Below are 13,010 nucleotides of genomic sequence, written 5' to 3'. Positions count from 1 at the left end.
TAGTATCATGTCAGGTTCCCTCCCTCTGCTCCCGTGTCCACCACTCAGATGCCAGTTTTTTCTCCACCAGATCTGGGGACCCTCTGTAGTTTTCACACACAGAAGTCTACTTGAAGAGACCTATAAGGTTGAAATGATTTCACTTTGCCACCCAATGGAAGTTCAAGGCTGTCTCACCATTATTCCTGTGTCTTTATACTGTACTGTTTGTTCACATAATGGACAAAAATATTTCTGATCAGTAGATAAAGTAAAGTGGTATCGGGCATCCCAAAGTAGCCAAAATTGTCCTTCAACCACTATGCACCCACTGAATGATTCTTGCCCCAACGTTTGTCATCATGTCTCATGAATATTAGTTATATTATGACTACATATAAATATTAGTTATATAAAGTTTGGTAGCTTTACTACCAAACTCATGCATTTGCCTTTGGTCATCTCCCTGCTATGGGCTCCAGCAGGCCCATCATTTAGAGGAGAGGACCCCTCCCTCCTGGTTTCTTGCCTCTCCCTTCAAAATTCTAACACCTCTGAATGCAGTATTATGCATCTCTCTTTCTCCCAAGAAAAGCATGAGTCAGTAGTCAAGACTGTATCTTTCAAACTTGAGGGGAATTCATCAACAAAGTTGTGTCTGTATTGCTCAAAGTAACTCAATTAGTAGCCGAGAAAGAAAAGAAGGTCATTATTGTGAAAGGAGTTGATATGATGATCCGTTGGTATCTTAATATTGTAATTAGACCTGAGCCTCAAATGATATGCAAAAGTTATCACTTTGTAGAAGTTCTGTGGGATCCCAGTGGTTGCCCTTCTGCCTCATCCTGACTCTCACAGGTTTAGAGACATAAGGCCAACATGTAGATGGTCTACATCATACTCACTGAAACATTAAATTCCCCAGTGAGTGGAAGCGAAAAGCAATATTGATAAGGGCACATGCCATTTCTCTTACTTCTGTCTCATTTTTTATTGTCCAAGTAGATTTCTCTTTTACCTACAGACATTTAATCTAGTGTTTATTTACATCCCTGGTATTTTCTATGGAGGCCTGGCCTTCAGCACTAGTGACCTCACAGGATTTCATCCATCACCACATTTCTTTTATTGTGAGTTCTTTTATTGTGTGTGATAAATCCAGACAGTTTAAGTTTGTTTCAGTCTTACGTCACCATGCTAATAGACTATTTTAATAACATCTACCACTCAACCAATCCAGGTAAGCTTTGGGAGTGATTAATTGGAATATACCATACAATCAACACATCAATTACACCATCTACTACTATACTGAATTTCTATTTAACTGAATTTTGGGAGTGTAATTTCTATGAGCTTATTCTTGATCATTGTTGTACCTATAATTATCAGTGTCACTTACAAAAGATTTATCATGCTTATTATCTCATTTTAGGTCACCAGTCTCTTCAGAAGATCACGGTAAGAATCTGTCTTACTTATACTAATTCAGAACTAAAAGTTGAGCTGTGGTCCTTGCATTTCACTGTCAGAGGGAAGAATTATTTAAGAAAATGTCTTTAAGATGTTTGCCTTGTGTTTTTTTAGTGCACAGTATGAAGCGCTTTTAAAAACTTAATGCATTCTAGCTAAATTTGATGTCTTGTATTATCTTCAAATCTGTTACAACTATTTTGGTTGACAGATATTTCAAAGCTTAACGTATTCTGATTTCTGTCCCATCTCCAGATACAGTTAACCCTTGAACAATGCAGGGGCTGGGGGCACCAACCCTCCGTGCAGTCGAAAATTTGTGTGTAACTTAGAGTTGGCCCTTCATATCTGCAGTTCCTCCACATTGGCAGATTCAACCAACTGCGGTTCCCGTAGTGCTGTAGTTTTTACTATTGAAAAAAATTCCTCATATAAGTGGACCTGCGCAGTTTAAACTCGTGTTGTTCAAGCGTCAACTGTACTCTGTGTGACTCTGGGCTGGTCATGTAACTTCTCTGAGTCACAGATTTCACCTTTAAAGTGGGGATTTGTAGTAGGTATTTCCAAAAGTCCCTTCCAGAGTAGACATTGAGATTTGCAGAGAATGTTATGAATCTGAAATTGGTAGTAGTCTGAGCTGTTACGCAGTTGAGGTGAGTTATTTGCATTTTAAGAGATGACTATTTTATTCAAAGGATAAAGTGTGTAGTTTTGTCACATCTAAGGTTTGGAGTTGTACATTTATTCAATCAGTCATTCAGAGATGTTTTATTAAGTGTTTGCAATGAGTCAGTTATGTTATATAATCATGTTATACAAATATGCTATATGGGGCTATGTGCAGGGACAATGTGATGTGTGACACAGAACTTTTTCCCTCAAGGAGCCTGATGGGTCCCCTTTTGGGGAAGGGGGCAATGAAATGACACATACGTACTGCAATACAAAGTGAAATTTGATTAATCTTTTATAAAAGAGGGATAAGCCAGGACTCTAAGAGTACCACTGACATTCCACTTCATGCTCATTCAGCTAAGGCACCATTATCTATTTAGCCAAACAAGTTTAAAAAAAAAAAAAAAAGACAGCTGTTTTAAGCTTTCCTCTTCACCCTCTCATTGCTACCTGGCCACTAAATTCTATCAACTCTGGTTTTTATTCTTCTTTTACCTCTGTTTTCTTTTCCATCCCCATTCCTTTCATTTAGGGCCACTCCATATATTATTTGGACCTTTAAAATTGTCTTCTAACTGATAGCCATACCTCTAGAATTCCTTCTTTTATTTCACTGTATACCTACATATCAGCAAACTGATTATGGTAAAAATCTACTCTCATTGCCTGTAGGATGAAATCTTTTCAATAGACAATAATTATATTCATCTTTCCAATATTGAACTTAAACATGGAATAGAAAGTCCTAAGTGATGGACTCTTTGTCTTCCTCTACTGCTTACTGCTTCTTTGGGCATCTTTCCCCTTCTCTCTATGCTCTGTGCTCTAGCAATGCGGCATTACATCTAATTTCTGAAACTCAGCACGTTTATCATGTTTCCCTGCTTTTAGCCAGGCTGTTCTGACAGAAGGCACTCCTCCTTTTTGCCATAGACAATTTATACTTACCATTTGAGACGTTGTTAATCATATCATCATCCGTGAGAGCTTTCTGCCCTACTTAACATTGCATCGCATATTTTTCTTCATTCTGGAATTTAACTTAAAAATTTGATGCTTGATTTACCTATCTCCCCTGCTAGACTGTGAGTTCTTTGATATAGATCCCAACAAATAGCAAACATTCAAAAGGTGTTCATTAATTGAATACTTAGAGAGAGGTGGAGTTTTTAAGTAGGCCTGTTCTGCTGCCGTATCATAAAGTCTCTCCCAATGTTGGAATGAAGTTGTATCATGTTCTATGAAAAATCACAGGGGAAATTATGTTCAGGCCTATTAAGTCAGAATTAGGCATCACCCACCTAATAATGACCTACTGTTATATGCTATTTTGCTCATCGGTGTTGGTATTGACTAGGTTTTTTATTGCATATTTAGAGGTCCTTGGATTTTCTGGTTCAAATGATAAACCAGAAACTTGTGTTTGGTTTTTATTTTGAACTAGGGTTTCTTTTAATGACCTTTGTTTGCATTTGCCTTCCTGTCTGTAAGAACTTAATCTCCCATTCCAGAATAAAGGGGGATGGGCTTCTGAATTACAATTCTGTAGTCCGCTAGGAATTCTTAAGGGTTATGGGCTATCAGCAAGCAGTGTCAATGTCCTGGGGAGTCCTGAACGGTGACAACTACCTGGAAGACTTGCTCAGTATTAACAGCACTTCAGAATCGATTATTTTAAGAAGTGGGTATATGTGATTAGGTAAAGAAACATTATCCACATTAGAGGGCTTTTACATTTTCACGGCTTCAAAACATTTATTACATGTCCGTGCCTCTTAGTTTGATTCTGCAACTTCCAAAAATGATTCAAATATGTAATGTAAAATTATACTGCTGATTGACCTAATCTTACCTAATTTTCATATCTTCTAGCCCATGTATCCTTGGAAAAATATCCTTTTCCTTTTCTCTATCACCAAGATTTTCTATTAGCACTTAAAATGTGTTTTCTTATGTTTATATATTTTAAAGTGTTCATGTTTGCTGTGGTTAGCATAAAACCTTGAGTATCATGTCATCAAGCTTGTGTTTGTATACAATAATGACATTGCAGTGTACTTGTAAGAGAGGTAAGAAGTAGCATTTTTGCTTTCTCAAAGTTACGGGTAGAAAAATCGAGGCACATTGGGCAAATGGATTGTGAAATTGGAAAAGAAAGCTCTGTGCCTCTTGACTTTCTATTTTGTTTGCTTTCCACCAGTGATCCTATTCCTCTCTCTGACTGGTCTCTTTGGCTATCCCCAGAACAGACTTCATTCCTGAGAAAATCTTATTTTCCAAAGTCCAATAAACCTGACCTTCTCCATCCCCTCAGATTATCCTTTCATGGAAAATGTGCTTGGATATCGTGGCTTGGTTATTTTCCCTCTTCGTTTCAGTTTCCTTACCTGTAAAGTGAGGCTATTCGTATCTACCCTGCCTACCTCATGGGATTGTTATGAGTTCAATTGTGAAATCATCTGTGAAATCACTTTCCAATTTGTTAAAAGCACCCTGCACATAATGCTGTTGATGTCAGCAGTGGATGAGGAAGTATGTGTATATTATGATGTTTGCTCAGCATTACATACTGCCTTTGACAAGTTAAAAGATGTGCTGGGGAGGAGAAGAGGTGTGAAAAATGTTTCTTTCAACATTATCATTAAATATTAAATTTTATTGGAAGCGTTTTTATATCTGGGTGAGGAGGAGTAAAATGGTTAATACACAATTTAGCATGCAGTGACAAAGTAAAGGGACAGTTTCTGATTAGATACGGGGTCATTAGATATGGGAAATTGATGATATAAGGCATAAGTGAAATGTAGAATGTTTCTATTTTTATCACAGAGTATCAGAGTCATTAAGAATAAAGGCTAAAATTTACTGAGTGCTTCTTGTGCAGAGACACTGTGCTAAAGTGTTTCAGCTACATCATTTCATCTTTAACAAAGCACACTACACAGTAAATGTGTTCTCCTCAGTTTTTAGTGGGGGAAACTCACAGTACTTACATAACTTGCTGAAGATCACACAGCTAGTTAGTGGTAGAGTTAATTTTCAAACCCAGTTCTAACACTCCCCTCTTGCTCATTTACCCACCATGTCCCCAGAAAACAAAAGAAGTGATTGTCAGCATTCAGGTGAATTGATAGAATTATAGAAAGAAAAAAACTTCCCTCTAACAAGAGGTTATTTACTAATGTGTGAGTAATTTCCTTTTAATGACAAAACAAAACAGATCAAAAATAACAACTTCTCCCTCCTGCTGGGAATGATTTGTCCCCGTAGAAAAAGTAAATACCAATGTCACATTCTCTCATAATTAGTTAACTGAGTGAAACTGAAGCTTCAGGGAAGCCTGCCATGCTAAGTCCCAGGGGGAACGTTACGTTTTAATGTTACAGCTGGAAGCCAGAGTCCTACTCCTTGTCAGGAGATAAGCTTGATGGTGATGAATTGCCCTGTCCTACAAGTTTCCTCTGCGTTTAGTGCCTATTGCCCCTGGAGCCACCTCTGGTGGGTGCCCAGGCTGCTTTGCCTGCTCTGAGCTCTCGGATTGTGTCTTGTCCTCTTAGCTTGCTTGCTTTACGGCCTCTCAGAACGCCTCTGTGCTGGGGCACTGACAGAGGGTCAGCTTCCAACAAATGTCTGTTCGCTTACAAAGTAAAAGACATTAATTGAGAGGAAATGCCAGCAATCTGATTCCCCCTGGCATGTCTGAAGCAGGTATCCCTCTCCTGTCCTAGCCCCCAGACCTGTTGTTGGTAAAAATGGTTCTTTCTCACTTTATATGGTAGTTCTTCTGTTGCAGCAGTAACACAGTGAACAAGAATGGGAGTGGAGGCTATCTGGAGATAAAAGCTGTAACAGCCATAATCACCAGTGTAAGTCCCCAAGGACGAGCCACTGTCAGGAATCGAGGCAGTTTTACTTTGCAGTGGGTTGTGCGGGGAAACGCATTGTAGAGTGGCCTAAAGCTCTTTAATACATCGGTGGCTGTCTCTGGCTCAAATACCATAGATTCATATTTCTCTCTAGTATAAATATATATGTACATATACATTTACTGAAATAGAAATATTCATAAAAATGTATAAAATTTATCTGCTCAGTTTAAATTATAACCAAAGGAACTACTGTATACCCAGCCCCCAGTCTAAACAATAAAATATTTGTAGTAATCTGGAAGCTTCGTGATTGCCTTTCTGATTACATTCTCTTCCCTCTCCTATGGGGATAACTACTATTCTGCTTTTTTTGTTAAAAATTTCCTTGTTTCTTTTCATCATTTTACTACACGTATGCATATTTCACCTACGGATATATGTGTGTGTATAAATATATATTTTATAGATGTATTCCATATATGTGTGCATATACATATAGTTTTGCTTATTTTGAACTTTTATAAATTGAATTCTTTTGCGAACTCTTCTGTGATTTGCTTCCTTTGTTACAGAATAATGCTTTTGTAATTCATCCTTGTTGATGAGCACCATATTCATTCCATTATTTTTTCATGTTGTATAGTGTTCTGTTGTATGAATATATAACAATTTATATATCCAAATTCTGCTAATGAATGTTTAGGTAGCTCCAGGGTTTCTTTCTTTCTTTGTTTTTGTTCTTTTTGCTATTGCAAACAATATTATGAACATTCTTTTTCATAACTCCTCCTGGTGTCCATTTGCAAGAATTTCTCTAGGGTTTAAACCTGGTGATGGCATAGTTAGGTGGTAGGTTATGCACATATTTAACTGATCACATAATGATGAACTGTTTTCCAAAGTGATCATTCTAATTTATACTCCCAACTGCAGTAAGAGTTCCTAATAATCCACATCTTTCTCAACACTTGATATTAACTGATTAAAATTTTTTGCCAATTTGGTGGGAATGTCAAATGGTATCTTGTGATTTTAATTTGCATTAAATAATTACATATCAGATTGAGCATTTTTCATATATTTGTAGGTCATTTGTGTTTACTTTTCTATGTAATTCTTTATTTCCTTTGCCCATTTTTCCCCAGTGGGTTGTTTTTTCTCAGTGATTCATAAACATTTTAATGTATTCTAGGTAAAAAATTTGTGTTGACTATACGTGTTGCAAATTTTCTCCAGTTTGTGGTTTATCTTTTTTTTTTTTTATATAATTTTTTTTAATGATGAATTTTACTGTATGTATCTTATATATCCATACACCTGACTTTTTTTTTTTTTTTTAATTGAAACACCTGATCCTTGGGTCATTTGCATTCTTAATTTATTTATTTACTTTTGGCTGTGTTGGGTCTTCATTTCTGTGCGAGGGCTTTCTCTAGTTGCGGCGAGCGGGGGCCACTCTTCATCGCGGTGCGCGGGCCTCTCACTATCGCAGCCTCTCTTGTTGCGGAGCACAGGCTCCAGACGCGCAGGCTCAGTAGTTGTGGCTCACGGGCCCAGTTGCTCCGCGGCATGTGGGATTTTCCCAGACCAGGGCTCGAACCCGTGTCCCCTGCATTGGCAGGCGGATTCTCAACCACTGCGCCACCAGGGAAGCCCTGGTTTATCTTTTCAAACAGGGACTTTCCTTCACTGACTTGCAAAGCCTGTTCTGTCTCCCCATATTTGTGGGTTTCCAGATTCCCTTTTCTGTTTTATTTATCCGTATGTCTATTTCTGTACAATACCATGTTGTTTTAATTGCTGTAACTTTGGTAGAAATCTTGATATCTGGGAGATACCTAAAATTTGTTGTTCCTCAAGAGTGTCTTGACTGTATGTGGACTTCTGCTTCTTCATATAAATTTTAGAATCAGCTTATCAAGTTTTGTGTTGCAATTTTCATGGCAATTGCATGAATCTATACATGAGTATAAAGAGAATTGATATTTTTATGATAATGAGTCTTTTCATCTCAAACCACATCTCTTTACATCTAATTTTTTTTAACTAATTAACCTTTTAAAATGCCTATCAACAGAGTTTTATAATTTTTTTCATGAAGGTTTTGGCCATCTTTTGTTAAATATATTCCTAAGTACTTAACATTTTAGTGATATTTTATATTTTTAAAATTATATTTTCTAAGTGAACATTGTTGGCGTATTAAAAGGCAATTGACTTAGAATCTTGTTTCAAAACCTTGCATCAGGATTCCTGCTAATCTTTTATATTCATAAACTTTATCTAAAGGGTCCTTTTGTGAGGAAAGTATTTTCCTGAGAATTTTGTTTCATCTTTTACAGTCATTGTGCTCTGTATGAGTGTTTTCTCATTCTTTCTGTGCCGATTAGAACGCTCGGTATAGTATCAAATACACGTAGAGATAGCAGTATTGCCTTGTTCCTGACCTCCAAGTCAGTGCCATCCACAAGTCACCATTAGTTGTGAAGGTCACTGGCAGGTAGTCGTGGTGGTGGTGGTGTGGTTGTATTGTGGATAGACTTTCAAGGATTTTCCCCTTCATTCAAATTTGTTAAATTCAACAGGTATTGAATTTTACTGAATTTTTTGTTCATCTTTTGAGATGATAATATGCTTTTTCTCATTGGGTCTTTTACTATGGTGCACTTCATTGATTGATTTTTTAGTAGAAACCACTATTATATGCATGAGATGAGTTCAAATTGGTTATTACATTTATCTCCTTTATATATTGCTGGGTTCAGCTTACTAATATTCTACTTAGATTTTTTACTTCCATATTCGTAGTGTGATTGGCTTTTAATTTTTCTTTTTTATAGTATAGTGCATGTATGATGTTCATAGCTTCATAAAATGAATTGGAAAGCATCTCCTCATTTCCTAACATCTGGAAGACTTTGTGTAACACTTGAGTTATCTATTTCTGGAATATCTTAGAAGATCCCATCAGTAAAGTTGTCTGGGGCTGGCATTCCCTTTGTGGGGAAAATTTCAATGACAGATTTGTATTTTTTAATGTTGGAGGAGATAGATTTTCTATTTCTTCTTGAATCAGTATTGGTAACTATTTTTAAAGGAATTCTTCCATTTTATTAAAGTTGTTTTTCATTTTTTGGCATACATTTTAAAATACTATCTTACTGTCTGTGTAACTTCTATGAGATGTGAGGTTACATCTACCTTTTCATTTTTAATATTGTTTGTGCCTGCTGTTGTGTGTGTGTGTGTGTGTGTGTGTGTGTGTGTGTCTGTGTGTGTGTCTGTGTGTCTCCGTGTCTCCTTCACCTCTCTCTCCCTCTCACCAGAGGCTTAGAGCCCTCTTTATGTTACTGGTTTTTCAAGAAACCATTTTTTACCTTCATTGGTCCTCTGTATTATGTATTTGTCTTCTGTTTCATTAGTTTCTTATGTTTATAGTTTCCTTCCTTCCAATCATTTGGCTTATTTTTATTCCTTTTCTACTTTTTTTCTAACATAGACATTTAAGTACAAACATTACCTGAATGCTTTCTCTTCCCTATATATCTCCTGGAATTCCATTTAGATGCATGTCAGACATTTTCATGCTATCCTATATATGTTTTACCCTCTATTCCCTATTTTATATCTCTTTGTTTCTCTGGAATGCATCCCAGATAATTTCTTCAAAGTTGTTTTCTTGTTCATTTTTACTGATTTTTATTCCTGTTCATTTAAGATTATTCTAGGTGAGCTGCTCGTTTCCTTGGGCCTTTATGCACGAGAATTCTTTAAGTCCTTCAGAGAGGTTTTCCAGTCACCAGAGAAAACTACCAAACTTGATTAATATAAATTAAATTCTCCATTTGTGAGTTTGTGTGTGTGGGTGCTTGTTTGGTTCTTGTTTAGAATGCATAGGAAACACAGAGACATTAATTCAGAGTGCATCGTATTCAGATAATGGTAGTAACTAGTTAATGTTCATCACCAGTCATTATGTCTAAGTCTCTCTAGTTATTTTAGTTGTCTGAACCACATTCTCTGGTAGATTCCTTAGGAAACCAGTTTTTTCATACAATAGCAGTTGGTCTGGGTCTTTTACCCTTGAAAATTAGTTGTGCTGCATACAAACTCACTGGGGCACATGTTCTTTCCTTGACATTTTAAATATTACATTTTTCTCCTGTCATAAAGCATTTGCTATTAAAGTCTAATGATAATATTCTCCGTATAAAAGTCACTTTTTTTTGGTCTTAATACCCAAAGGATATTTTATTTTCCTTTAATGTTCAGTACTTTTATGAAAATATGCCTGGATGTAGATCATTTTGAGACATGACACTATCTAAACATAAAGTTTATTATTGTTTAAACTTCAGAACCGTGTTCTTGAATTAAGTGTTTGTTCTGTTTTTTTGCTTTGGTTTTCTTCAGAAATTCATTTTGTATGTTTGTTTTATCTTCTTTGCTTATCTTCAACCTTTGCCATTTTCTCTCAAATTCTTTTTATCCCTTTCCTCTTTTCTTTTTGATTTTTAAAAGTTCTTTGTTTCTTCTACTTAAGGCTTTATTGGTTGAATTTATTTGTTCTTGTGTTCTTTCTAGTTTAATTTGCAAAATGTTTTATTCTTTTATTTCTAGTGTTTTGTTGAATTCATATCACCTCATTTCTGAGTTATTCGAATTCTGATTCATGCTATTTCTTTGTATTATGTGTCTTTAAGCTCATTTGAAAGAGTACGTTACTACTTTTTTTTTTATAGCAAGTATTTGTGATTCACTTCCATTATCTGTGGGAATGTTATTCTGTTCCTTATTGTTGGTTTTTTTCCTTCATGTGAGATTTTACATCCTGTTTTTGATACTTTATGTGAAATTAGTTTTTCTGAAATTTAGAAAGAAAAACATTTGTCAGCTGTTCTAACTTCAGAGAGCTCTTTCTTCGGCTGGTTTTGTGCACTGTTAAAAATGTGGTAGCTTGCTTTCTCAGACTTCCCGGCTTTGATCCCTAGCCTCTCTTCCATCCAGACCTCTTTCCTTTACTCCTGTTGCCCCTGTTCTGCTCAGTGTGTATTCCACTTAGAAGAGTACCCTCACTTTGGGTCCTATCTTGAAGGGGAGCCCTGGATGGTCAGTTTTAAGAGTTTCCAGGGGCTGCAGTGCCCCAGGTACTTTTAGTCCTTACTGGGGGCCCTTGCACTCATGGGCTGTGGGAATGGGAAAAGCTTCTGACAGTTTCTGTAGGTGTTCTCACCTTGGCCCACTGTACTGTTCAGTGAACACCTGTTGGCTGTTTTGAGGCTTCTTGTTCTCAGGTCCATCAGCTGCCCTGCTGCTTTCCTGTGCTTTCCAGCACAGACGTTGATAGAATGCAGGTCATTTGACTCTTGGTGTCTTCTCTCCAGCCACTCGTAATTTTGAGGTTTATAAGGGTATCTTGTTACTTTGTCTTAAATGTTGACCATGTGATTTTGGTTCTTCTGGTTCCTCTGTCTCTCTATATGTGGAGACTCAGGAATATTCAAATAGTCTGCTGCAACTACTACCACCATCTTCCCACATTCCCTGATTTTTTTAATCCAGCGTTTTAGCTTAAATTGTTAAGGAAGTAGCTCATTCCCCTTATTATCAAAAAGAGAAACCTATATTCTTTTTTATTTAAATAAAAGTTACACATCTTGAGAGTTATATATATTTTTAAATATCTATGATACCTCCTGAAATTAAAAAATTTTTTTAAAGAATAATTGATTTTTGAGAAACTAAGGTTGGAGGGATTAATGGTTTGGGTCCTTGTGTTTTAGCAAAAATAAGTTCAACTACTCCTTTGAAATTATTTGGCATAATATACTCTTATGTGTACTTAAAACTGAAAAACAAGGTCAGTATTTATTAAAACTTAATAAGTTCCAGGCAGTGGCTTAAGGGATGTTCTGCTGAGGTTTAGAGAGCTTAAGTAACTTTAAGGTCACACCAAACTATTAAATACTGAACCAACTGCTCTAAATGTTTTATATATATTTAACTTTCACAACAATCATAGTACTACTATTATTCCCATGTTACAGATGAGGAAACTAAGGCACAAACCTATTAGGTGACTTGTTCAAGGTCACATGTGTAGAACTAGGATTCAAACTCATACTCTAGATCCAGATCCCATTTTTAGCCCCCGTCTATATAGTCTCTCAATAGCATGGCTAAGTTTTGAGCTAATGTTATAGGAAATCTTGATTCTTTTTGTTGAAAGGAGACCTCATAATTATTGGGCTGGAATTGGTCGTTAAAAAAGAGATTTTATTTTTTTCTTCTCGCATCAGTGAGCAGTACCCTTGACACAAAAGAACAATTTAAAGTTATATTCTTGTCCACTTCTTTTACCTCCATACTTCCATAATCAAGGAAACAGGGATCTAATTTCCGGTCAGTAGCACTCAATCTTAAAAAAGGTAGAATTCTTGAAAGGTAACTATTTCCTTAAGAAAATATCACATACGAAGAGAACTATTTTATGACCAGAAGAGTAGAGTGGATTAAGAAAGTTAGATGTTTTTCCTTTTTATTTTCTATAAACTATTTTTTAGTAAAATGTGATAAGTAAGCTTGGTTAATGATACAGATGGAAACATCTGCAGATCTTTAATTGCCTTGCTAGGAAGAGTTTCCAGTATTGGCCATCGCAGTATGCCACTTTGCAATGACCTTGGGCTAGCTAATGCAGAGTTGCTAGAGGGTTTTTTTGTTTTTGTTCTTTTGCCCCCAATTCAGTTTATGACCGTGGAATCCCCTATTGGCTTTTGTATTTAGATTCAAACTTTTTAGTGCTCCCTTTTGAGGTTCTTCCTCACCCTGGTTTTGTTTACTTGCTTGAATGAATTATTTCTCCTTCCTGCTCGGGGGGCCCTCTCCAGAGCCCATCTCCCTTGTATTCACACAGCCATATGGCTTAGGTACCCTCCTACCATCTCTCTGGCAAACCATCTTCATTGTCCTTCATTCCAGCCCCTCCTCTGTGCTCATTAATTCTGTGTTTTC

General features: G+C 36.5%; 1 protein-coding gene across 6 annotated transcripts in view; it reads left to right on the top strand.

The window, feature by feature from the left end:
* The window catches only part of DGKI (diacylglycerol kinase iota), a 455,938-nt gene that overhangs the window by 396,035 nt on the left and 46,893 nt on the right, over positions 1–13,010 (top strand). For all 6 annotated transcript variants that reach the window (XR_014266816.1, XM_082472878.1, XM_082472877.1 and 3 more), the window contains one exon: positions 1,415–1,440. Coding sequence is in view for 5 of the 6 variants with exons in the window: in XM_082472878.1 (XP_082329004.1) it covers positions 1,415–1,440 (26 nt within the window). In the remaining variant the exon portion in view is untranslated. The remainder of the gene's footprint in view (positions 1–1,414; positions 1,441–13,010) is intronic.

Source organism: Balaenoptera physalus, assembly GCF_965194825.1.
Source record: "Balaenoptera physalus genome assembly, chromosome: 8".
Classification (NCBI taxonomy): Eukaryota; Metazoa; Chordata; class Mammalia; order Artiodactyla; family Balaenopteridae; genus Balaenoptera; species Balaenoptera physalus.
Note: the sequence above shows the minus strand (reverse complement) of the source record. Positions and strands in the feature narration are given on the sequence as shown.